The 26,916-nt window shown below is 45.5% G+C and overlaps 1 protein-coding gene across 1 annotated transcript in view; it reads left to right on the top strand.

Annotated features, from left to right (window-relative positions):
- The window catches only part of NHSL2 (NHS like 2), a 246,498-nt gene that overhangs the window by 80,365 nt on the left and 139,217 nt on the right, over window positions 1-26,916 (top strand). The window contains exon 2 of the mRNA XM_032757163.2: window positions 26,190-26,258. Coding sequence (XP_032613054.2) covers window positions 26,190-26,258 — 69 coding nt within the window. The remainder of the gene's footprint in view (window positions 1-26,189; window positions 26,259-26,916) is intronic.

Below are 26,916 nucleotides of genomic sequence, written 5' to 3' on the forward strand. Positions count from 1 at the left end.
ACAGACAAACAGAGAGCCAAATCATGAGTGAACTCCCATTCACAATTGCTTCAAAGAGAATAAAATACCTAGGAATCCAACTTACAAGGGATGTGAAGGACCTCTTCAAGGAGAACTACAAACCACTGATCAATGAAATAAAAGAGGATACAAACAAATGGAAGAACATTTGTGGTGGCACACACCTGAAGTTCCAGCTACTCTGGAGGCTGAGGTGTGAAGATTACTCTAGCCCAGGAGCTTGAGGGTGCAGTGAGCCATGATCACGCCACTGTACTGTAGCCTACGCAACAGAGTGGGACCCTGTCTCTAAAAAAGAATAAAACTGTTAAAGGGAAAAAAAGGAATGAGATAAGAACTACCCAGAGCCACCATTGTGGACTTGAAAAATTTATGGTTATTTCTTGGTGATAAGCTTAACAAGGGGTGAATTATTCATGCCTCCCCTTTTTAGACCTTATAGGGTAACTTCCTGATGTTGCCATGGCATTTGTAAACTGTCATGGCTCTGTTGGGAGTGTATCAGTGAGGATGACCAGAGGCCACTCTCATCGCCATCTTGGTTTTAGTGGGTTTTAGCCAGCTTCTTTACTACAGCCTGTTTTATCAGCAAGGTCTTTATGACCTGTATCTTGTGCTGACCCCCTATCTCATGCTGTGACTAAGAATGCCTGACTTACTGGGACTGCAGCCCAGCAGATCTCATCCTTATTTTACCCAGCCCCTATTCAAGATGGAGTTGCTGTGGTTCAAACACCTCTGACATATCCCCCCTCACTTTTATAAGAGAACCCTTAATCCCAAGGGTTGCAGAGGGACAAAGATCCATCTTCTAATGAATAGGGGTGATGATATTCCTGTCTAACTATTAGATCTCTTGCAATCAGGGTAGAGAGGAGCTCAGTCAGAAAGCATTGGTATGTCGTGGGCCATTCACAATTCTGAGTTCTGACAAAAGGTGATTTCTTGAAGATTAGTAAGTATTCAATGTAAGAAAACATTCAGTAAGCTTATCTTGCATTCCTACACAAAGAGTACAACAGCAATATATTCCACAATAGTAAAGCAAAATAAGTAAAATTATCCCTAGTAAACTAAATTAGAAAGCTTTCCATGAACTAGGCAATTGTTGGAACCAAGCTAATATGGGGTTGCTAGCCAATTTCAATATGTGCCCAGAATTGGAATACTGATCCAGATTTTTACATTACCCATCCCTCTTGTTTCTTCTGAGAAGCAGTCAGAGATCACTGGATGATTCACAGGAATAAGCAGAGTCAGTATAAATTGCAGAAAAATACCTAAAAACAACTAATGAGACTAAAAGCTAATAATAGGTATACCACAATTCTTGAAACATAATTTTTTTCTCTCTCCAGTCTCCCATTTTTACTAAAGATAAATCATGGTAAGACTGATTTGCTTTATTATATTTAGTTGGATTATTTGTATAAAATGCAGCAAGAATAATTATTTTTCACATAAGCCCTTTTTAAATTGGCTTTGATGGAGCTCTATTTCTTCTTTCTTTTTTTTTTTTTTTTTTTTTTTGAGATGGAGTCTTACTCTGTCGCCCAGGCTGGAGTGCAGTGGCATGATCTTGGCTCACTGCAAGCTCTGCCTCCCGGGTTCACACCATCCTCCTGCCTCAGCCTCCTGAGTAGCTGGGACTACAGGAACCTGCCACCACGCCCGGCTAAGTTTTTGTATTTTTAGTAGAGATGGGGTTTCACCATGTTAGCCAGGATGGTGTCGATCTCCTGACCTCGTGATCTGCCCACCTCGGCCTCCCAAAGTGCTGGGATTACAGGCATGAGCCACCGTGCCCAGCCGATGGAGCTCTGTTTCATAGATGGAATCTCAGATCTTTTTAAAGCCGAGCCCAGCCATGGATTGGTGCCCTCAAATACCCATAAGTTGAGTAAATCCCTCTCCCCTTGAGGTCCCAAGAGAACTTGGGGCGCCTGGGTCTGTCAGAAGGTGACATTCTTTAAACTTACCACAGGTCAGGAACCCTGTACAGGAACTGTGTAGACAAGGTATGAGGCCAGTTTCCCAAGGGGCTTTTATTGGCTCTATAAGTCAAGTTTGATTCCTTACAGGAAAGCACACCATTCCATTCAAAGCCTTGGTAAAATAACCAGTTTCTCAAATGTGTCCTGTTGCAAAAGAAAACAGATTCTTATTGCACTTATGCAAATAACTATTGCTATAAGTTAAGAACACTCACAACTAGTTTCCAAATTCTGGAGAAATCAGGTAGAGAGAAACAAATATGCTTCAAGTTTTATTCCCAGGAGTATACTTTACTCAATTGTTAAAAGCTGTAAATAGCTTAAAAGAAAAGTTTCCTTGACTCTGAAAAACAAAACAAAAGGATCAGCAATGCTTTAAGCTAAGTTTAAAAAGATTACTTCAGTCTTCTATTAGGTCAGTCCATTCAGTCAACTCCTGTTCTGCTTTATATTCATGAACATTTCAGCTTTCCATGAGTCTTGAAAGTTTTTCCTCTATTCTAATATGATAATCTCCAAAGTTATTAGAAACCTGCATTCAAGAACACCTGTTAGAGTCCTGTAGCTGATTATAAACCACCTTTTAAAGAGAATCAAAACAAGACAACAATTGTCTGTGGATGACAAAATGTCTTAGGGCAGCCACAGCCAAAAACATGGTTGACAAATAAATTTGGTTACCTCTATGGCATACAATGATTTTATGTAATAATTATAATTATTATTGATAATATATGCTAAGTTATATTAGGATTATAAGAGTTTCCCATAATTTTGGAGCACATACCAATAACATATTTCTAGAAATGGCAGCCCAAAGAAAGCCAAACACCATTTTATATTTGACAATGTTTCCTGTATGACTTTTATACCAAATAAGCCAAATGTCACTTTTGGACTTCAGGCAACCTGATATCTAAAAGATTAATTAGGTCAGAAAAAGGCATACTTTATAATTTCATTTTGGAAAGCTTATCAAATATTAAAGGCTTAAGTCACTTGATATTATAAAAAGAATTCCAGGTCACCATAAGTCACTCATTTAACCAAAATGATAAATATTTTAAAAAGGCAAAACCCCATACTCACTAAGAGAGGAGAGAATCAGCTTTCTAAACAAGACCCAATAAAGACAGCATGAGGCCAATTGAATCTTGAATCTGTCTTTTCTTTTTCCCCTCCCTTTTTCCCTGCCATTTATCCAAAGGCATAGACAAAAACCTTTCATTATCTTTTCATATTATGTAAAAATCTTTTTCAAAACAGAAAACCAAATTTCATATTTGCATTAGTGCATTTTTCATGCCAAAGCTAGTTTTAAATAACATTTTATAAGTTTATCCAGTTTTAATTAGTTTGACCATAAGGTATGATTTTCATAAACCTCTTATAACTCTTTATAATTTTTGTTAAACAGATCAATCTTCTAAGAAAACCCTGTTATTTGGACACGTAGGCCCAAATTCTGGCACCAAATCAGTATGCTTTTAGTCCAATGTTCAGTTTATGGAAAAACTGAATACCCCTTTAATTTGAGCCAATATGTTCACACACAGAATTTCTTTTACAAGATTAATTTTTCACAAACCTTCCATAACTTGCTCAAACCTTCAGCTTTATCTTAACTTAAAACAATCCTTTAACCCTTTAATCTAGGCAAGAAAAAAAATCCACATTCCCATGCCTTTTTATAATCTTTTACCAAAAACACATTTCACTTTCTTTACACACTTTGCATGTAAAACTGTTTCTTTAGGCTGAGTGCAGTGGCTCACGCCTGTAATCCCAGCATTTTGGGAGGCTGAGGTGGGTGGATTACGAGGTCAGGAGATCAAGACCATCCTGGCTAACACAGTGAAACCCTGTCTATACTAAAAATACAAAAAATGAGCTGGGCGTGGTGGCGGGCACCTGTAGTCCCAGCTACTTGGGAGGCTGAGGCAGGAGAATGGCGTGAACCCCAGAGGTGGAGCTTGCAGTGAGCCGAGATGGCGCCACTGCACTCCAGCCTGGGCGACAGAGCGAGACTCCGTATCAAAAAAAAAAAAAGAAAAGAAAAAAACTGTTTCAACTGTTTCTTTAGTAGTCTCGAATACGTGTTACACGGTTAACTCTTAGCAACTTTTACTTTTGGTGAAAAGCTTGGCTAGTAAGCCATTGTAATTAGGTACCAGGTCTAGAGTCTAGAACATCAGACAGAAGTGCAGATAAAGGCTGACTCTTTCTAGCATACGTAGGGGGCGTGGCTGTCCATATGTCCCCAGGCCTTATCTAGAAACTAATGCTCCAAAGTAGTAGGTAAATTGAACAATTTTCAAAAGTCAAAGAAGTAGTTTATGACCTTAAAGCATTTAGCAAACCTAGTATGCGACCGAATTTAGACCAAATGTCTAAATTTTGAAGACATTTTTATTTTACCAATAACCTTTAAAACTGTTTTTATTTCCCAAAGATTACTAAAGTCACATGAACCAAAAGGCTTTGTACTTTTACTTTTCTGATAAAATATTTGATTTAAGCTCTTATTTTTAAACCAATTAATCAAAACTCTTTTATACTACACACACAACACATATAAATACACAGACAGACAGAAGGTAAAGGAGTCATTCCCTAAGCCAGGAACTGAACCCTGAAGCCAGGCCACCACTGTGAAGACACAAAGCCTTAGCTACTGAGCTACAGCACTGGGAAGTTTCCATTTCTCTTCCTAGAAGGAGCCTATAACAGCCAATTTTGAACTTGCAAAAGCTTTTAACTGCTTGAGATAATTTTTAGGGCTAACTATGACATGAAACCCCAAATTCCTGTCCACTGGATGATGGAAACCAAGAGAAAGTACTGACACGTGATTACAAGGTTAAGCTCCCAAGGACATTTTTCAACATGTAGTCTCTGGCAAGACAGTCTCCCTGAGTAACAGACAAGATAAGAAATGGAGAGGAGAGAAAGAAAGAGAGAAAAACGTTGCTGCGGCAGGATGGGGAAGGCGAGTTGCTCAGGGAGGCCAGAGAAAGATCCACCCGTTGCAACGCCACTGAAAAGTTCAGGTTTTGTTGAAGGGATCTTTTTTGAAGGTTTTGTTTGTCAAAGGGATATTTTCCAGCATTTCCATCAGCTCTCAAGTTTCCCCCTTTAGGGAGGAAAAAGCTCCCCGTGTCCAATGATCCTGTATATACCTAGTCTTGTCACCTACAGCCATCAGCAAAGGCAGATTAATTCAAAGAGAACAGCAGTTAATAGTAGTGCCAAACTCGTTCTTAGTCGAGAGGGACTTTACTGAGAGAGATCTCCAACCCCCTAAATCTTAGAAGGGACTCTAACGCTCCTAAGTTGGGCTTCTAACCCAAGGTCAGTCAAGCGTCCTTGACTTTTATTAAGAGGGGCCTTTAACTTTCTCTGTCTTAGGAGAGACACTAACTCCCCTAAATTGGGCCTCTAACTCAATCCCATCCTTTACACTAGTAAATGCACCCCACTTACCCAAAGTCGGCCAATTGGTGCTGCAGACTATTTCCTTTGGGTTGGGGGTCTCCTCAGTATCGTTCCTTCAGGGTTTGCCAGAAAGATGTTACCAGAAAAGGGTCCAGATCCAGACCCCAAGAGAGGGTTCTTGGATCTTGTGCAAGAAAGAATTTGGGGTGAGTCCACAGAGTAAAGTGAAAGCAAGTTTATTAAGAAATTGAAGGAATAAGAGAATGGTTACTCCATAGGCAGAGCAGTCTGTTTACCAATTTCTGGTTATCTGTTGACTTCCTGCTAAGCTAGTTAAAGATTTAGCACCATTGTCTAACTCATCACTATTTTGTATTCTTTTTTGGTTACCCCAGTAAGCTATGCAATATACTAACACTTTCTATGTTTTTGTTCCATCAAGTACGAGCTGCATCTTTTGAGTCCCCACTTGGTAGGCTTAAGGTAGTGGCACCCTTCTTCTTCCCCTCAGCTCTGTACCCCACCCACCCTTCTCACCAGGTGGTGCTTTGGCAAAACACTTGGTCCTTATTTTAAAAGATCTTGTCTTAAAAAATACAAAAAATTAGCCTGTCGTGGTGGCACACACCTGTAGTCCCAGCTACTTGGGAGGCTGAGGCAGGAGAATGGCGTGAACCCGGGAGGTGGAGCTTGCGGTAAGCCGAGATCATGCCACTGCACTCCAGCCTGGGCGACAGAGCGAGACTCCATCTCAAAAAAAAAAAAAAAAAGATGGAAGATGTGAAAGATAAAACTAATTTTTATTAAGCATTTACTATGTGCCAGGAACTATGCATGCATCACCACATTTAATCCTTATCGTAGTCCTGGGAGGGAAGTATCATAATTGCAATTTTAGAAATGAGAAAACTGTGGCCGGACCATGCGTCTGGTAGGGGGTCAAGCTGAGATGTGAAGCAAAGTTGAATCCAAAGCACCTACTATTTTTTCCAGAGCCCCAAGCATCCTTCAACTTCAGTTTCATCTGCAGACTTTCAAGTGTCTTTTCTGTAGCCAAGGCTTGGACTAGCAGTCTTTAGCTATTTTTAGAACCCCGCAGTGATTCCTGCTCATTCACCAATGCTGCAGCCTCTTCCCAGAGGGCAAAGAAAAGGGTGACTTGAGAGGAACCTGAAGGCAAATGAACCATCCCTATGGGGTGTGGGGAGAGTAGATCATCTGGATGGGTTTGATGGTTCAGTTGCATGCCTGGCAGGCTTCTCTCTACCTCGTGGCTCGGGCATTGGGCTTTGGAAGCCAGTGCAGAAGTCCCACGTGGTCCCTGAGGTGACATGGGAATCATTTTACAGCATCACCAGGGCTCCGCCTGCCAGCATGCTGCCTTTGATTTGAGAAGCAAATACAGAATTTTGAAGATTGTAGCTGACTCAGACCATTGTTCTGGCATTGCGGTCATAGACATATGTGGGAAATTCCCAAATTGACTTTCCCACAGAGCTGTTTTGGAGTGGGGGACAAAAAGAGTTCGGGGGCGGAGAATGTATTTTAGTTATTTATTTGATTAGTGTTTGTTAAATCTTTGGACTGTTTCAACTAGAGGCACTGAATGGGATTTCCCCAGGGGTCACTTCTGGGTATCCAGAAGAGTCAAGAGGTCAAAAGGCCCAGACTCAATTTTCCATACTGAGGAAGGAGAGGCTAATAACATAAAACAGACAGTCCCAGATTCTTTCTATTGGTCTACAGGCTGCTGTCACAGAAAAACATTTGGACGTTCCCACCCACATACTTTCCCCCAACCCATGTCCTCTGGGTTCTCCCTCTCTGTTGGCGCTCCAGCCATCCAGCCCACCTAGGAGTCATCTTCATTCTACCGTCTCCTTGCCTCATGACAACCCTTCTCCTTCACCCCTGGGCCACCCCCTCTACACACACACACACCCATACCCAAGACCACCCCCCTCACACTGTTGATTTGCAGGGTCTTACACATTCACCCTTTCTCCTTTCTTGTTAGTGACCTCCAACCTCATCACCTCAGGCCTACTACTTTCTGTGCCTCCAGTTACACCTCCCACAACACTGGCCTGGCCCCAATCCATCTTGTCAACACTGCTAGATGAATCTTCCTGTAGAACAGCTTTCTGAGGCCTGCTCAAACTTCCCCAAGGCTTCTCTGCTGCTTCCAGCATAAAATCCAAATGCCTCAGCCTGGTTTTCGAGACCCCATTCTACCTGCTCTCTATCTCTATTTCCAAGCTCTGTTCTTGCCACTTCCCTACTGGACTGAGAACTTCTTGAAGATGAAGAACGGGCCTGGCTACCTACTGGGGCTGTGACAGCACAGGAGAGTGTCTAGGACATTGGGAGTCAGGACCTGTTTGCTGAGGGAGTGAAGGAATGAAAGAATGAGCGTGATTAAGCCATCACAAGACTCATTTTGCCAAATAGTTGTGCAGGGTCCTCTGTCACTGACCAGTTGGGTGACCTTGAATAAGTCCCTTCCTCTTTCTGGGCTTCGTGTCTTCAACAGGTGTCTCAAACTTGCAGCTCTTGGGCCCAAAGGGCCTGCAAACATGTTTTGTTGGTTGGCACATTAACGTGATTTTGAATGCCTTTCTGGAAAGCACGTGTGCTGTGGTTCCCCACTCCTTCTCCCATTTTCTTACACCTCCCCACCTCCCTCATTTTCATTAGCTGCTTGGTGCCTAAAGCCATTTACATCTGTGACTCTTGGATTAGGTGGTGTTTACTCACCTTTCAACTCTGGCATGGCTGGAATTCTCTGTTTGACCTGCTTTGAAATGAAAATTGCAAGTGCTTTGCTTAAGTGATTTCCAGTGTCATCTAATATACAGCAGTCAGGCCAGACTGACTTTGCCTTCTCAAAACAGGCCACCAAAGAACAGTGGAATATGCCTTTAGTACTTCTGACTTTGGCAGTCAGCTGCAGAGGGAGATGTTATTCCATTGAAAATAATTGTCTTTACATAGCCCAGCACAAGTGGTGCCCATTTATAGACTAGAAAGGACCAAGCACAGCGTGCCTATTGGCAGCCAGCTGGGCCTATACAGAGGGCACTGGTTGCAGGCACAAAGTGTGAATTTAGCCCAAGTTGCCTAGCCCAGTCCTTTCCAGAACAAAGTGCTGAATGAGGGGTGTGTGCTAGAAGCATTTCTCTCTCTCTGTCTCTCTATGTCTCTCTGTGTGTCTTTCTCTTTCTCTCTCTCTCTCTGTCTGTCTTTGGCTGTGAGTGGCCTAGTTTGCACTAAGACTCCATAGAGATATGCACAGAGGGCAGGGAAGATCAAGGAGGCATTCTCATCACTGGGTTCCTTTGCATTAGCCAGTCCTAAGGGCCACATGAGTTGCAGATCTGCCTGGCCACAGGCAGGCAAGGCACAGCTCACTGGGAGATGCTAGACAAACACAGCAGCTGCTGGAAGGCACTCGCGTAGTCTGGACAGCAACTGAGTCCCACACATTTGGGCAGCATCTGGGTGAAAGGTACTGGGAGGTGGGCAGAGAGGGCTGGTGTGGGTGTATGTGCCCATCACTGGGCACAGTCAGGCACTGGGTCAAAGTGGAAGCACTGATGGCCTGTGGAGCCAAATGGCTGCAGTCACTGGGTGTATGTAGAGCCTGGGTGCCCCCAAAATCAGTGTGGAGGGCGTAGAGGGGCTATTCAGTTAGGGACACATAATAACATATCCACCTGTATGTAGCAGTTGTAGGCATCTGAGATAGTGGGTGGGGTGGGGAGGTGAGGAAGGAAAAGGGGAGAAGAAAGACTGTTTCTGACTAAGCTGTTTCATGTGTCCAGAACAACCTTAGGGAGCTTCCTGGGATGAAAAAGATTGACTATGTATCTTTGTCTCCCTGTTTCTGCCCTTTCCTGCTCCACTGCTTAGGAACTCAGGGAGACAAAGCCCTAGTACTGTTTGTCAAAGTCAAATAGAATGGATAAAGCAAACTTTCCAAAGAAACTTTATGGAACACATTTCAAAGCCCTGGAGAAGCAATTTTAGGGTTTTGTTTTTTTGTTTTGTTTTGTTTTTTTCTTTCTGTTTTTGGTTTCCTTTGCATGACTGCCACTAACTTATGTCAGCAAGGCATTAAGTGAGACACTTAAGATCGTTGCGGCTGCCAGGGGAAGTGGGTTCACCCGCTCGTGGGGCTGTAAGACAGCACAGTTGCTGAAGGGCATTAGAGCTGGGCTGGGTTGGGCTAGGCTGTGGCTGGGACTGAAGACTGTGAACACAGCGGGACATGATGTGGTGTTGGTATGACTGTGGGTGTGCTGTGTGTTACGTACATGTTTGTGACAGCACTGAGGGACCTGACTGTAGCTGTAGTGTGTGGATTTGTTCCGTATAGCTTGAAACCAGGGTGCTCTGGCAGCGACAGGAACAAGTATGGGCGACAAAGCCAGAGAGCCCCAGTGTCAACTAGATGGGAGGGATGGGAACTTTTCTCACTTTCATTTCCACATAGCCAGCTGGGCCTGTGTCTCTGGCAGTAGTTGCTGGTGTCTGAAGGCTTTTATTCCTCCTCCAAGTGGCCTGCAGTATTCCAGCTGGAAGCCGTGGAAGCCCACACATCGACTTGTGCCATTTCTGGCACACTCAGCTACCCCCAGTGGCCTGGAAGCCCAGCTTTTCCTGCATAGCCCTTGGTTGAAGACCCATACCTGAGCCTTATGTTCAACCAAAGGCCTTATCATCACACAGTGAGGCTTCCTGCTAAAATGCAATAGCCTACTGAGATGGGAGCCACAGAGGGGATTCTGGGGTTGCTGTTCTCTATCTTTTGAGTAACTGGGGGTCAAGGCAAGCCAAGCCCTGGCCTGGTCTGCAGCTGCTGTCTGCACACTGCGCAGCCTCTCCACCCCCTTCCACCATCACAAGGAGAGCTCTGGAGTACCCCAGAGGGTTTGAGGTAGACATGATGGTCCTGTAGGTGATGGGCATTTGGGTTGTCATCCCCATAGCTACTAACCAGCTGGCCAGGCCTGTCATGGTATGGAGGCTCTGTCTGAATGAGCCAAGGATGCTCTGTCCTTAGCAGCAGGACTTTTGAGCAGTGAGAAGGCACTGGGGTTCCCTGGCCAGAGGAGGCAAATCAAATGCACGCAGGGCCACACTCCCCACCTGCCTCCCAGCAGGTACCATAAGGGTGAGAGTTGGCCAAGTGTAAGACAAGTCACGGGGTGACCAACCATAATGCCTGTCTTTTTACATTACTTTTGAAAACACTATGCAGGTCAAAACCAAAAAAAAAAATATGGCTAAACCAAAAGCATCTGCAAGCCACATTCAGCCTTCTGGCTGCCAGTTTGTATCCAATGTGAGAAGCAAAATTTAGTTGTACATCACTGAGAATTCTTTTGGCCTGGTGGACTCTTTCTTGGTCTTCCACATCTAGCTCCAATGGCATCTCTGAGCCACTTTCTCTGATCCTCTTCTTAGGCCAAATAAATGCTTCTCCTCTCTCTGATCCCTTAGTATCTATTGTAACATATTAGTATACTCATTCCTTCATTCAATAAACCTCTATTGACTACTCTGGCAAAGGTAGTGCTGGGGTTACAGAGATGAACAAATGAGAAATAACCCCTGCCTTCGAGAAGCAGCCAGCCTGATAGGAGGAAAGATGGGAGGGCAGACAGACTCAGAGATCCCTGAAAGAGGCTCCCTCTGTGTGTGTGTGTGTGTGTGTGTGTGTGTGTGTGTGTTTAAAAGTTGAGGAAGGTAGGCTTCAGGTGAAAAGGAGATGGCTCAGCCAGGTACCGGAGGAACAAAATGAGTAAATCAAGCTGAAGAGGAGGCAGGGCCTTACTGGCACAGGGAGCCCCTGAGCCGACCCCTGGAGTTATAGATGCCAATGGCATGTTCACGCCCCAGTGTGTTGCCCTATGTGACTAGTGTTTAAGGAATGAGGACAAAATAATCTATACCTCAAACCCCTGAGGCACGCAGTTTACCTGTATACCTGCACATGTATCCCTGAACCTAAAATCAAAGTTTAAAAAAAGGAAGGAGATGCTGTAAGTGGCTGTGGATCTTGGCTTTTTGTCCTCTGAAGGCAATGGGGAGCCACCTGTGGGTTTGGAGCTGGGGAGTGATGAGTCTGATCTCAGCTTTGCAAGGCCCACGCTAGAGCCTCCACATGTTAGACAGTCAGGAAGGGGGGCAAGACTGGTGATGGGGGGCCAGCCAGGGAGCTGTGTCCCCAGTGCCTGAACCTGCCCACTGCAGACTTGCTGAGTGAGTGAGTAGATGAATGAGGTAGGAAGGGATGTGGAGAGTGGCTGCTTCCCCCACCCCTGTTTGGCAGGGGTGGCTTTCATAGGCATCCACTTGGGCATCTCATAGGCATCTCAGACTTGACCTATTCAAACCAGACCCCTGGCCTTGCCCCCAAAACTTGCTGCTCCTGCAGTTTTCACCATCTCAGTTAATGGCAGTCCCAACTTTCCAATTGCTCAAGACCCAAACCTCAAGATCATTTTTGACTCTCATACACCACATCCACTCCATTAGTAGTTTATGTTGTTTCTACATTCCAGATATACCCAGAATCAAACCACTTGTTACCACCTTCACGATCTGTGCTCCTGTCATCTCTCGCCTGGGTATTTATTTGCAGCAGCCTCCTAACAGGTCTCCCTGCCTATTCCAGCTTGGATCCTCTATGCTCTACTCTCAGCACAACAGCCGGTGTGATTCAGCAGAAACATAAGTCAGGTCATGTCCTTTCTCTGCTCAAAACCCTCTACCGGATCTCTATTTCAGATGAAAAGCCAACGTCCTTACAATGACCCACAGGCCCTGCATACTCTCTCTGGCCCCCTGACCTGTAGGACCTCACCTCCTGCTCTCCTGCTACTCCTTCTGCACTCTGCACCAGCCACACTGGCCTCCTCACTGATCCCCAAACAGCCTCCAGGGGATTTGCATTTGCTGTTCCCTCTGCCTAGAAATCTTTTCCTCTAGGTACCTGCGTGGTTCACTTCCTCACTTCAGGTCTCTCTACAAATGTCACCTTCTCAATGAAGCTTTCATTGACCATCTGATAGAATAACACCCCAGCCCTGCTGGTCCCCTGAGCCCCTCCGTTGTTTCATTTTTCTCCAAGCCAGTTATTGCATTCTAACTTACTACATATTTTACTCATTCGTTTTATTTATTGTCTATCTCCCTCCACAGAATGTAAGCTTAATGAGAACAGAAACTTTTGTCTGTTTTCCCCTGTGGTATTCCTAGTGCCTGGACCAGTGCCTGCCACATGGGAGACACTCAGTAAGGACTTATGGGATCAATGAATAGGTGGACTGTGGGGATCAGTGAGGTTGCCCTGGGCTATCTCAGGGCCATGTGATCTGGGATTCTCAGGAACAGATCATGTAGGGGAAGGAGAGAGCCACCGGACTGTGGGAATTAGCAGGTCCAGCCAGGGTGACCTTGGGCAAGTCCCTTCCCCTCACTGTCCTCAATTTGTCCATTTATAAAGCAATTTATAATTTGATGTGATTGTCTCTAAGGACAAGCATTATGAGCCTCTGGGGGCAAGGTGGGGGCCTGGCCAACTGGGCTGCCATTCATGCCCCCGGGCATGAGGGCAGAGATCCTCACTCCTGCAGTTCCTCATTTCTTTTTGACTTCTTTCAAAGCGCCATCTTATCTTCACCCCACATCTATAAACATACCATGTCACAGCTGTTCAAATAGTGATGGGGCGGTGGCTGCCAGTCAGCTTCATTCAGTCAGGCCAGCTGTGCTCCCTGCAGTATGCCTCACTCTGGCTTGAAGGCCTGGGCAAATCCAGCAGTGGGATAGCATCCACCCTATTTTTCAGAGCAAACAATTCTATCACACCTGCCACGCAGGCAGGCCCATCGCTGGAGCAACCTCACCTCCTCTCCTAGACCAAACTCTGTAGAAGAGTCTGGTCTAGTTTGGGCCAAGTGTTTATCAAGCATTTGTTACATTAAATTTTAATCCTTATGCTAACCATGTGAAGTAGACATTATTAGACTCATTTTCAGAGGAGAACATTGAGTCTTAGAGGGGTTAAGAGTGTTGCCCAAGGTCTCACTCAACCTCTTCCCCCGTGCAGGAGTCTCTTGGAAATCTGCTGACCAAGGTCTAGGAGGCTCACCCATGGTTGGAGCAATGAGACAGGCAGAAAGGATGCTTCATTCTTCCTTCGGCTCCATCCAGGCCACAGGTGGAGCCTAAGGGGTGGAAAACAGGCCAGCCCAGATGGAAGTCATCACTATCCCACTGGTTCCCTGAGGGCTGAGCAGAAGGGAGGCGCCTTCCCCGTCTTGCCCTGCCAGGAATGTGGGGCGTCCTGAGAGGCTGGGACCAGTGAGCAATGGGGGTGGTGTGCGAGTTACTCCATGTGATAAACTATTTTCCTTTCTCATTCCAAGGATCAGAGAGCACTTGGTGAGCTGTTCTTTGTTCCAATGGAAACAGAAAATCAGAAAAGCCCAGTGGGGGACAGTCAAAGTTTCCTTTGTCTTCTTGGGCTAGGAGGCTTAATGGGAGGGCTGTGGCAAGGGGGGTGGGGCAGGGCCACTACAAGGGCAACAAATCGGTAGAAGGGGGATCAGGACAGGACTCTACGACAACAATGGGGGAAAAAAACCCACAAAGAGCTAAGTACGTGCCAGTGGGGAGGCCTTACAGCCTCCCTCATGCAGCCTTACTCTAGGTGGATCTGCTAATCTGACAGTCTCCAGCAAGGGGCTGGGGAGTCACAGCACAGCTAGTGCTCTCCTGGCCCAAGATGTGCCAAAGGCCACCTCCAGGACCACTGCCCTCCACACGTCCTCTGAACTCCCTGGCCCAGTCTCTTTACTGCCCCCATAACACAATGTGTTTCTACCAAGAATGATAGGAATTCAAATTTATCAAAGTCTTTGAAAGTTTGCCAAGCACTTTCCCATAGTTCTTCAGGAGGCAGAATAGCCTACTGGTTAGGAACACAGGCTCAGGGCCCATACTGCCTGGCTCTGCCATTCCACTGCTGTGTGATCTTGGGTAAGTTACTTACCCGCTGTGCCTCAGGTTCCTCATCTTTAAAATGGGAGTAATCACAGGATCTACATCTTAAGGCTGTTTTCAGATTAAGTTGGCTAATATTTAGGCTCCCTAAAAGCAGAGATTTTTGTCTTTTGTACATTGCCATGTCCCTAGGGCCTAAACAATCCCTGGCACCTGGCAGGGACTCAACAGATATTTATTATATATAAAGGGCTTAGGATGGGAGCTGGCACCTAGCACAACAAGTGTTAGTTTTTGTTGTTATCTTTTGCATTCTCACAATAGTTCCAACAGGAGCATTCTGAATTTCATGCATGTTAGTGTTGCTCCTCCTTGTAAGGTTCAAGTTCTAAGTTAAGGTACTGAAGGAATATGCAACAGAGTTAAAATGGAGGGCAAAAGTTTGGGCCACAGAGGATTAGGAGTACAGCTGTCAAATATGTGTAAAAGCATTCGTTCATCCATTCAGTCAGTCATCTATTCTAGAAATATTTCACAAATACTCCTAAGGGCCAGGCCCTGAGCTGAGAGCTGGGGATGTATTGAAGACAAGATAGATAAAGGTTTCTACATTTGAGGAGCTTAACTTGTAATGGAAGGAGACTGGCAAAAATAAGTAAAGATCTAAATAGCACTTATTAGCACTTATTCAGATAGCAATAAGTGTTATGAAGAAAATCAGGTAGTATAATGGGATAGAGAATGGCTGGGGTTGTGTATGTGTTGGGGTTGCTTTAGTTTATGGTCAGAGAAGGCATCTGAGATAGGAACACTGGCACTTTTCTGGGGCGTCTTGGTCTCAGGTCAAGGACCTCTGTTGAGAGTTGGCCTGTGATACCATATCATCACCACCTCATCCTTCTGCCCAAGGCAGGGGTAAGTTGCTCAGTGTAGTTCTGGGGATCTTTACATGGAGGTTTAGTGCGAAGGGCTGGAGAGAAGGAGGCTATGAACATGTGGCGCCTGCATAGGAAGGTTCTGGCATCAGTTGTCCTCTGGCAAAACCTGTTGGTTGCTCTAGGTTAAACGATGGTCAGTGGCCTTTCAGCTCCCCCTTCATCTTTCTTCACTCTCAGGGTGGAGGTGTCTGGCCGTGGGGTCCTCTCCACTGCTGATCTATACTCAGTGCCCTCATGCCCCATGCTCATTCATGACACCACCTTCACACATGCAAACACTGCCTCATCTTTCAAGATAGCTCAGACACCATCACCAGTCACACTGGAAGGCCCTTATTCGTTACCTGTTTGGGCTTCTCCAGAGCGTAGTATGGAATGGATACCTAATAGATGCTTAATAAATGAAGGAATAAATGAGTGACTGTTGTTCCTTCTGCTTCCTCAGCGGACTGGCTCATTCCCACTTATGCATCAAGACTCAGCTCACACATCAGCTTACACGAGAAACCTCCCTCAACCTCCTTGTGTCTGACCTGGGGAGCTCTTGTTCATCCTTGATGTTCCCCTTGACTTCCTCAGGCAGAGTTTGGCCCTCCCACCTCTGAATGCTCCACCACATTCTATTACCCTCTATCATATCCATCGCTCTACAGGCACTGTCTGCTACTGCCCTGTCACCTCCCCTAATCTCTGATTTTCTCAGGCAAGGACTGTGTTTTGGTCATCTCTATATCCCCAGCACTAGCCCCTAGAGGGCGCTCAATAAATATTTGTGAAATTAATGGGGAAAAACCCGTGAATGAATTGTCAATTTTGCTTAGAGTGGTGTGCTGGGGCTGGCTTGTAGTGGCTTGCGAGAATCAATTGTTAAATATTTAGGAAACGTGTGAGCCAGTTGTTAAACACAGCCATCATTAAAAATTAAATTATATGAGAAAACAGAAGACAAACTGAAATTGAGAGACATTCTACAAAATAAATGACCAACTAAATACAATATGGGTCCTGGATTGGATCCTAGAATGGAAGAAAGACTTCAGTAGAAAAGCTGGTGAACTCCAAATAAGTTTGTACTTTAGTTAATGTTGTACTAAGTTTAATTTCTCAGTTTTGATCAATGTTTTATAATTACGTAAGATGTCAGCATAAGGGGAAGCTGGGTAAAGGGTACACAGAAACTCTCTATACTGTTTTTACAACTCTTCTATAAGTCTAAAATTATCTCAACATTTTAAAAAAAATTAGTCAAGTTCCAATACTTCTTGGTTGTTTCACTTTCTTCTTACTCATTAACATAAATGAAAATGTCAACCTTCATTCATTTAGGAACTACACTTGCTATTCTGTTACGGCCGAAGTTTGGCTATTGATATGTGTTCAGCAAAATCAATCAGTGAAAGCATTATGGGAGAATCCATTGGTTATATGGAATTTATAATAAAGAGTATTATATATTTCAGTATTATCTGTAAATTGAGCACTTCACATTCTTATATAAGTAAATTTATAATAAACCTATGTATGTGTGTGTATATTTATATATACATTTGTGCATTTTTTTGAGAGCTGGTTGCTGAACATTTACCAGAACACCACCGGTCCTACATATGAATTATGATCTCATCAAACACATTCAAGGAAAGAAAAGAACATTGCCCAGCACCTTCTCCGTGCGAGGCTGTACTATCCCTTTGTGTTCATCATTACAGGTGCTCTTTACCTCAACTCTGTGAAGTGAAGGTATTGTGGTCTCCATTTTACAGATAAGGATACTAAGGCTAAGAGAGGTTAAATGACTAGACTAAGATCAAGTATTGGTATATAGTGAGCCAGGATTAAACTACATTCATCTGAGTCCAAAGCCAATTGTATTAGTATCCTATTGCTGCTGTAACACATTGCAGCAAATTCAGTGGCTTAAAACAACACAAATTTATTATCTTACAGTTCTGGAGGGCAGAAGTCTGAGATAGGTCTCACTGGACTAAAATCAAGATGCTAGCAGGGCTGCATTCCTTCTTAGGGCTCTACGGGACAATCGTTTTCCTTGCCTTTTCCAGCGTGTAGCGGCTGCCTGCATTCCTTGACTTCAAAACCAAAAGTGGCCATTTGAGTCTTTCTCATATCCCATCACTCTGATTCTGCTTCTAGACATCTCTTCCTCTGACTCTGACTCTCCAGCCTCCGGCTTTCACTTTATAAAAACCCTTGTGATTACATTGAGCCCACCCAGATGAGATGGGCAGCATCTCCCCATTTCAGTCAATGTCAGCTGATAAGTAACTTTAACTCCACCTGCAAACCTTAGTTCCCCTTGTTATGTAACTGAACACATTCACAGGTTCCAGGGGTTGGGATGTGGACATCGTTGTGGGGGCTATAATCCTGTCTATCACCCTTGTGCTTTTTCCATGACCTTCTCCTGCCTCACCTGTCATTTTAGTGGTCACAAAATCTGATGTGGGGCCTATGGAATTCTTCCTGACACCTGCATTGCCACACATCTCTGTGCTCTCCCTTTGGAGTAAGATGCCCCTTTCAGTCATTCACCCAGCCGGTCAGACAGCCTTGTAGGGGAATGGCTTCTAAACCCTGGGGCTTTTAATCGTGGACACATATTTTACCTATGTTCTTACTAAAGTCTTTTAAAAAATACTTTCCAGGATTTTTGTGCATTCCTGGCTTTTTACTTCCTTTCCACAGTGCTTATATGGTGCCAGAGCCCTCCTTTCCAACATGGCTGGTTTCGCTGTGCTACGGTTTACCCATTCCCACCTTCTGGACCTGTTTCTAGTCAGCAGCTAGGATCATGCATTATTTATTTGTTCTTCTCATAGACTTTTACATTGCCTTATTCTGGAAATGGCCCTGGACCTAACTAAAATGTACTTTTCCCACCCCTGCCAATGAGGTATATGTCTGTCTGTGTTTACTATTTCTCTCTGACTGGCTTCTCAGAAACAGACGCTCTAAGTAACAGTTTCCCATCTTCCCTTGTTTCCTCCACACTGAGATCCCTAATTCTCGTCAGGAGAAACCTCCTCCACTGAGACCAACCGAATGGCCAGAAGTTGCCCCTCCCCCCCGGGAAGCCTTAACAGCCAGACCCATCTCTTCACCGCTTGTGAGCTCTGACTACAACATTCTTGTCTCTACCTTCAGTCTTGTCAATAGCTCTTTGCTCCTCCTTTCTACCTGTCAGACTTACACCCATACTTTGGGGCCCAGTCTGAATCCTACCTTACGGTAGGCTCACCTTGAGGAAAACTTTCCAGATCATCCCAGCCCAAGGGACTCATGTCCTCTGTATGTGTCTAGGACTATTGTCAGCAGCACTTATTTTGACAAATTTATCATCTACCATTATGGAGAGGTTGCAAACTGTTGGCTGGTGAGCCAAATAATGCCCACAGGTGTATTTTGTTTAGTCTGCGTGTGGTTTGTTTCTTTTTAAACTATGTGCTAACATGTAGCAATTAGTAATCTTTCCATACAATCTGGATTTCTAGCTTCTTTGAAAAACAGAAAAATCTGGTAATACTGGATCTGTATTCCCCCAAGACAGTAGTTAGCTAGATTGGCATGGCCGGGTGGCAGCTTCCACTTTAGATGGAGTATGTGCTCTCCAGCTAGACACAGTCTCCACTACTCCTTATTGTCTCACTCTAACCTCATTCACTCATTTATAGTACCTTCCTGGCTTCTAAAGGCATTTGAGTTATCTGACATATTTCACACCTGCCTAAGTTTCCAGCTATATTACAGTCTCTTAGAGGAAAGAAACTTTATTTTGAATGTGTTTTGTTTCTTTTATGCTGCTATGGACATAGTAGATGCTTGATCAATATTGAGGGAAGAAATAATTTTACTCTAGATAATTCTAGAGTGTGTTAGAATTTACTTTTGCTACAAGATAAAGCTTTATAAATGTAACATCTATTGAGAGAGTACCATGTACCCGACTCAGTGTCAGATGTCTCGGAACAACTTTGTGATTAGTGATATTGTTCTCATATCACAGATAAGGAAACCGAGGCTCAGAGAGCCTATCCAGTAGGACTGGAGCTGTAGATCTGGCAGTCTCCATGGTAAGAGCCAAAGCCTTTGTTCCATAAGGAAACTTTCCTAAGTATCAATGCTGGAAGCAGAGAGGAGCTTCCCCTGAGGCTCTCTGGTAAAGTTTGTCTACAAACTCACAAACTCCGAGACTTAATTTTGTTTGGTTAGAGATTGAGCGTTTATTAAATGCTTATTGTGTGCTGGGTATTTACCAAATAACTGCACTTATTTTTGGACTATCGGGAATTCTGAGCATCCTAGGTAGCCCACTGATATTATGAGGGAAATACAGATAAATAGACCCTAATTGCTGATGGGATTTGGAACCCATTTGGTGAGTCACATTCAATTGACACAGTGCCCACTGGTTCCCTTGTCCATATGTGCACAGAGATTGTGCTATTCCCTCATGCTGTCACTGGTGGTACTGACGTGTGGTGCGGGATGGGAAAACATGGAGAAATTATGCGTGTTTAATTGCACAGCAGCAAGCAGAAAGGAATGTGAGTGCCAAAGACTCCCACTGAAGCAGAAATCTGGTGTCATGTGTTGCTGAACAGCTGCAGGAAAATTTGTCTGGACCTTTGGAGGCAGAGAGGTGGGTTTGCCATACTTTGGTTCTGAGTAACTTTGAGGGCAACGAGGATTTATAGGCAGCAGATATGTACATCTAGAAGTTTCACTCTGGAGCTTTGCTCTGGTTTCTTTGCTACCCTATCCCTTCCAGCCACCACCAGTTCAAGCCATGGCTAGGAGCGGAGGGAGATAGGAAGGCCTCAGCCCCAGGGCCACTAGGTTACTCCAGGTTTCATGTGTCCACAGCCCTGCTTAGGGTCACCAAAATGCTCAGGTTCAGCTGGGTGGGCTAAACCACCTAGAACTGGGTTCAACTCTCTCCTCTATTCCTACAAGTATGGCCTTACGCAAGTCACTTAATCTCTTCAGGCCCAAGTTTACTTCTATATGTGAGGAGTCAGAAGGTGATGTTGCATGGGGCCTGGCCCATATCTTGAGATGGATCTATGTCCATAACACCCTGAATGCTCCCAATCTCATCAAGAGATGGGATCTGTAAGCTCTATAATGATTCAATTGAACAATAAACTATCATAGTCGTTACTCTGTATTGCAGGCCAGACAGACCCTATGCTAAGCCGTTCATTATCTCTTTAATACTTAAAGGAAAGATTAAAAAAATCTTGAGTTGGGAGAGGAAGAGTGACTCATGGAAGGTCACCCAGCTAGTAAATAACAGAACCATCACGAGCTCCATGCAGAGCCACTCTAGAGCCAACGCTTCTAACCACACCACCTGCCTGGCATTAGTTCCACTTCACACATGAAGAAGCTGAGGTTTAGGAGGCATTAGTATCAGGGTGCAGGGCTTGGGTTTGCAACTTCTGTCTCTTTTATTTAACTTGCTGTGTCACTTTGGACAAGTTGCTCAACCTCTCTGAGCTTCGGTTTCCTGATTTGGAAAATGTCAGAGTCCAAAGCCTCTGACAGCAGTGAGAAGCAGTATTCTGTGGGAGATGGTGAAGGGGAGGGGCTAGGAATGTCCCGGAGACAGAGAATGAGAAGACATGGGTGTGACTGTGGCATTATGAAGTAGAGGCAGATCTGGAACCGAGACTTGCCACAGTGAATGTGCCTGGCTCGCACTGCCCATTTAGCAGCCGTCCTGTGACAGCCCAGATGGGCCAGGTGGGCAGGAATCTGGCCAGGCTCCACAGGCACACCCACACCGTGAGCTGCTGTTGCCACCTAGGGGACAGGCGGTGACCAGGGGCCCAAGTTTGGCTGTGGCTGTGGTTCAGCGGCTGCACATTCCCAGTCTCCTGCTGGTTTCCGGAGTGGAGAGGGGCGGCCACGGCTTGCTCTAGGAGTGGGGAGGGGAGTAAGGAAAAGCAGTAAGGAGTGCTGCCTCTGGTTTGGGAGTTATAAATAAATCCATCTGGAAGTGTTTGGGGCTGTGGGCGCCTGAGGTCGGCCCTGCAATTCAGGCCATGTGGTGCATATTTCCATTCACACCAGAACCACCCCCCCAGCCCCCCACCGCCCCGCCCCAGTCCCAGGAGACTGTCTGCTAGGGCCTGTCTGCTCGGGCCCAGCAGAGCTGAGCTAGAACCTTTCAGGCCCCAGTTTTCAGCCCCCACCCCCACCTTCCTCTCCTGGCAGCCCAACTTCAGCAAGATAATGTCTGAGAAAGTGCTTCAAAAAGTTTTATGCCATCCAAGTGTTGGTTGAATGAATGAATGAATGAATTTTCAATTCAGCATTTAGCTTGTAAGTTCCCCTTGCTGGGAAGGGGCCCCTTGGTAGTTATGGAAGGCGAGGCATTCTGGACTTTTAGCCTCCATCTCAGGATCACGTTTCCCACCCACCGAGCTGAGGCAGGCTGAGATACAAATGCATATTGCCCAAGTTTTGTTCCTCTTTCTATCCTCAGCACCAAGGGTAGCGCTCAGTAGGCATTGGTTATATGAATGAATGAGTAGCTATATTAATTTTTTTAAACAACTTTTGTAGAGACAGAGGTCTCTCTTTGTTGCCCAGGCTGGTCTTCAACTCCTGGCCTCAAGAGGTCCTCCCGCCTTGGCTTCCCACAGTGCAGGGATTACAGGCATGAGCCACTGCACCCAGTCCAATTTGTTAATTTAACCAACACTTATTGCACATCCTCATGTGCGGTGCACTCTGCTGCATGCTGAGAGCACAGTGGAGAACAACATAGAGTCCCTGCCTCATTGAGCTAGTGGTCACTGTGTTTCTTGGTGAAAGTACTATTGTCGCTTGGGGTGAGACAGTTCTTTGCAGGGTGGGATTCTGTGCATTGCAGGATGTTTAACCTCTTGATTCCCTGACTCTAAATGCCAGTAGTTCCCCGGAGTCATTTTGAACAACCAGAGGTGCCTCTAGACATTTCCAAATACTTCCAGGGGACAGGAGAGTGCAGCCCTGGTTGAGGGCCACTGTGGAGGAACTTGACAATGGGGTGTGAAGCAAGGCGACCTCCAAGGTGTGAATGTGTTGAGTCCTCTAAGTTCACTTATAAATTGGTGGTTTAGAACTGGGGAATCACGTTTGCCTTATAGAGATGTAAGATGATTCGTCAGTGGCTGGGTTAGGCCCAGAAGCCCGTAATGTAGCTGAGTTACATGGTTCTACCAGACTGGGTTAGGGCTGAGGGGCAGGCACCAAGATGGCAATTTTGGACATGCTGATGAGATGATTACGTGAAACTGTCCAGAAAGCAACCAGAATCTGATCCCAGGGGCAGGTGAGAGGTCAGCTCTCAAGATATAAATTTGGGATAAGCCCACGTTGAGGTAGGCGTTAGACCTGAGGCCCAGGTTCCATTAAGGTTATCAAGGGAGAAGGTGTTGGGAAAGTTGCAGAATGACTCCAGGATAAAGGCCAGAGGTAGAGAAAGTAGGCCCCAGTGGTATTTCTTCTCTGCCTCCTCATTTCTGTTCCCGTGGTTAGCACCCTGTTTCAGGACTTCAATTTGTGACAGGACCACTGCAGCAATCTCCTTACTGGCCTCCTTTCTGCTTTTGGTCTCTCTGCCTGTCAGAATTTTCTTTTTAAAACATGGCTTTCATCATGTCCCTTCCCAACATTCGACAAGTCCAAACTGCTTAGCCTTGCATTCTCACTCCCTGCGATCCAGCTTCCCACCAACCTGACACATCTTTGGTGAGTTGGCTCCGCGTTCCCCTTTCCAGATTCATGGTTTATCCGTCTCTTAGACCTTACTGTGTGGCTACACAGAACCCCAAACACACACTGCCTTCCTCTCCTTCATGCTATCTCCACCCCTGGGATGCTCTTTGACCCTCTTTCCATTTGGAAAAATCTCACTCAGGCATCAAGGCCCAGTGCAAGTCTCCTGCATTTCCCCAACCCCTCAGAGGCAGGCAGATGCCTTCCCACCTCTATGCACCCTCCTCTCCAGCTCTCGCTGGAATGTTGCCCAGGCTGGAGTGCAGTGGTGCCATCACGGCTTACTGCAGCCTTAACCTGCTGGGCTCAAATGAGCCTCTTGCCTCAGCCTCCCGAGGAGCTGGGACCACAGATGTGCCACCATGCCTGGCTAATTAATTCTGTAGAGAAAGGTTCTTGCTCTGTTGGCCAGGCTGGTCTTGAACTCCTGACCTCAAGAGATCTTCTCACCTTGGCCTCCCAAAGTGCTGGGATTACAGGTATGAGCCACTGCTCCTAGCCATCCAGTTTTTCATATACACCATGGGACTGCAAGTGTCTCCCACAAGACTCTGAGGGCAGTGACCATGACTCGTTTTGCTCTGCAATTCCATTGCCCAGCCCAGTGTGAATGGACAAGAAAGTGGGGCTGAGGATGGGCTGGTATGGCAGGGCAAAGAGGAAGTGGAACGGTCGCTTTCAAACCTCACCATGGATCTACTTGAGCCATTTTTACCTGTTCTCTCCCTACAAGTACTGTCTTTGGATGAGGGTTTGTGGAAGAGCTAGGAAAGAGAAGGAGCCAAGGCAAGGGACAGGCAGAGGGAGCAGTGTGGAGAAGAGAGGAGATGCTGAGAGGATGAAAGAGAAAGAAAGTGAGGGAGAGCAAACGTCTGCATTGGCGGTTCACATACATAAAGGATTCAGGTATGGTGGAGTGGAATAAGAAAACATTTGGGATTCTGAAAATAAAATCAGCTGCTTTGGCAGGTCAGCTGAATGTACAGTTAATTAATAGGCATTAGTGCCCTTTGGTGCTAAGCTGTGCATGGAACCATGTCCTGCTGGGATCAAATGGCAGCTACCCGGGGATGCCCTTTTAATAAAGAGCAGAAAGCAGCACTGGCATGTAAGAGTTGGAGAATCCCTCAGAGAGTTCTTCTTAAGGCACCAGGGACCACTGGAACCCCAGAGTTGCCCCACATCACTGGCCTGGCTCTTGCCAAAGAAAGGTGGGCATGAGAAGAGCACGAACACATACTGAGCAGCTAGTATCCCAGGGGCTATGCTAGACACACAAAAGCTCATTTGATCTTTACTACAACTCTGTAAGGTAGGAATTAGCCCTGTTTTACAGATTAGAAAATCAAGGTCCTAAGGAGGGTTAAGAATCTTGCCCAAGGGCACACTGCTTGAAAGTCTTGGATCCCAGATTCCAATGAAGGTCATCCTCTCCCCTTGATGAGTGGGCCAGGACCCAGAGGTTGGCAGCAGTTTGCTCTCCAGTCTTGCTGACTTTGGCTGTGGGGCTGATCTCCTTGGATTGATTTCTTTGAACATAAACAAAATACCATCAGTTTTTCCTGGCTTTGGAATGAGCCCTCAGAATCATGTGCTTTTCTCCAGTTTCCAGCTGGGTGCCTTTGCTGGGGGGGTTCGTGAATATGAAGCAACAGGTCTCATTCTGAGAATCAACACTGTGCACCAAAAAATACCAGGGTACTTTTGTTCCCAGGAGATATTTCAAGCTGGAGGCTTTCAGCCTATGGGGCCAAGTTTTCCATTTTTTCTTCCCTTTTAATGACCTGCATATGATTGACAGTTGCCTGTTTTCCCAGGAAAATTGTAAAATCTTTATCAAAATATTGGCACCTTTGAGTTGTTGCCCACACTCTGTTCTGATTGACTGTGTGACCCACGTCCCTATCTGCTCAGTGGTTGGACGTGTTCTGTCTGCTGTCAAACTGTGAGTCGGTGAGTAGAGGACAGGAGGTATGGACAGGACAGGCTGTGGATAGTGTTTTCCAAAATTCTGATGTCACATGGTTAAGCCAACTCGTGGAGGAGCCAATGGAGGTAGAGTGGCTGGAGCCAATAAGGGGTTTAGAGCAGGGGACAAAATGGCACCCAGCACCACCCCATGGAGATACGGCTTTGGGGTGGGGTAAGTTGGCTAGAAAACCCATGATGATCGTTTTCTGGAGTTGTTCTGGAGTCAGGAACAGTCTAGAAACCCTTTGGATTGGACCTTGGCCCAGAGTTGTACGTCCCACACATGTGATAGGGTATTAGGATTATCATGCTGCATGCAGGACCTTCTGAAATCTTGCTGCATAACAGAACTTTCAGTCATACATAATGACATGCTGAGGAATAAGTTGCTGGTCTTGAGTTTGGCCTTTTGCCCTGGTCATTGTAGTGGAACAGGATTTTTCTTCACCACTTTCAAAATCGATTCAGAATCTGGCTACTTCCTGCCACCTCCACTGCTATCACCCTAGTCCATGCCACCATCGTCTCTGGCCTGGATTATTTTAGTATCCCTGTTACCAGTCTTCCAAAGTGATGCTGTGAAAACATAGTGTGAGCATGTCAGTATTCTGCTCAACATCCTCCACTTGCTCCCCATCTCACCCGGATTCAAAGCCAAAATCTTTATAGTAGTCCACAAGGTCCTGCATAATTTGGTCCCGCTTACCTCCTTGACATGATCTCCTACAAATCCCATCGTCTGCCTCTCCATTCCAGCCACACTAGCTTCCTGATCATTCTTTAAGTTTTCCAGGCACATTGTATTTGCTTTTCCTTCTGCCTGGAATGCTTTTGCCCAGTATGTCAGGAAGGATCCCTGGAGGGTGTGCTCACAGGAACTGGGAAAGGTTGCTGTGTGGAGAGAATCACCTGACAGGAGCTATGGCCTTTGGCAGAGGGATGCCGCCAACTCATGGTGACCCTGAACAGAGAGAGTGGCTGACTAAATACCCCAATCTCACTTTTCCTTTTACTTCTGGTTTCTTTGCAGGTGCTTCCCATTGGTCAAACCTAACCCGAAGCCAGAGGGCAAGGGAGCCTGTTGATGCCGTCCACACAGGTCAGCCTACCAGGGTACAAGCTGGGTGGAGAAGGGTGGAAAAGATGTGGACAGACAAATGGAAAATGTCCAGAACAACTGGATATCTTTGTAGTTGGCTCCCTCACTTCCTTCACCATCTCCATTGGAATGTTTGTTACCTTTTCAGTATGTTTCAGTTTGTTACCTTCTCAGTTTGTTACCTTCTCTGGCCACCATTTCTAAAATTTCAAGCCCCGGCCCTCAACACCTCATATCCTCCATCCATGCTGTTTGTTCTTCCTAGCACTTAATACTATCTGACATGTAATTTATTTATTTTCCTTGCCTATCGTTGGCTCTCCCACTAGAATGGGAGCTCCATGAGGGCAGGGACTTTGTTCTGTTCACTGCTATAGTCAGTGCCTAGGACAGTACCTGGCACAGAGTAGGTGTCCAATAAATTGTGAATGGATAAATGATTGAATGGATGTACTCCCTGGGGCCACTCTAGTGAGTCTGCTCTCATCCAGGTACAGCTGGATTTAGGTTACTAGTTGTTACTCATTCCTGCTGTTCACAGTTTCCTCTAAAGAGGCTCAACTGCTGCCATGTTTTCAGGTCAGCAGGTGGGAAGGCCTTTGCTGCCTCCGGTACTGAAACTTGCACAACAGTTTGTTGACTTGAATCTTATGGAAAT

Source organism: Hylobates moloch, unplaced genomic scaffold (genome assembly GCF_009828535.3).
Source record: "Hylobates moloch isolate HMO894 unplaced genomic scaffold, HMol_V3 SCAFFOLD_7, whole genome shotgun sequence".
NCBI classification, from domain to species: Eukaryota; Metazoa; Chordata; class Mammalia; order Primates; family Hylobatidae; genus Hylobates; species Hylobates moloch.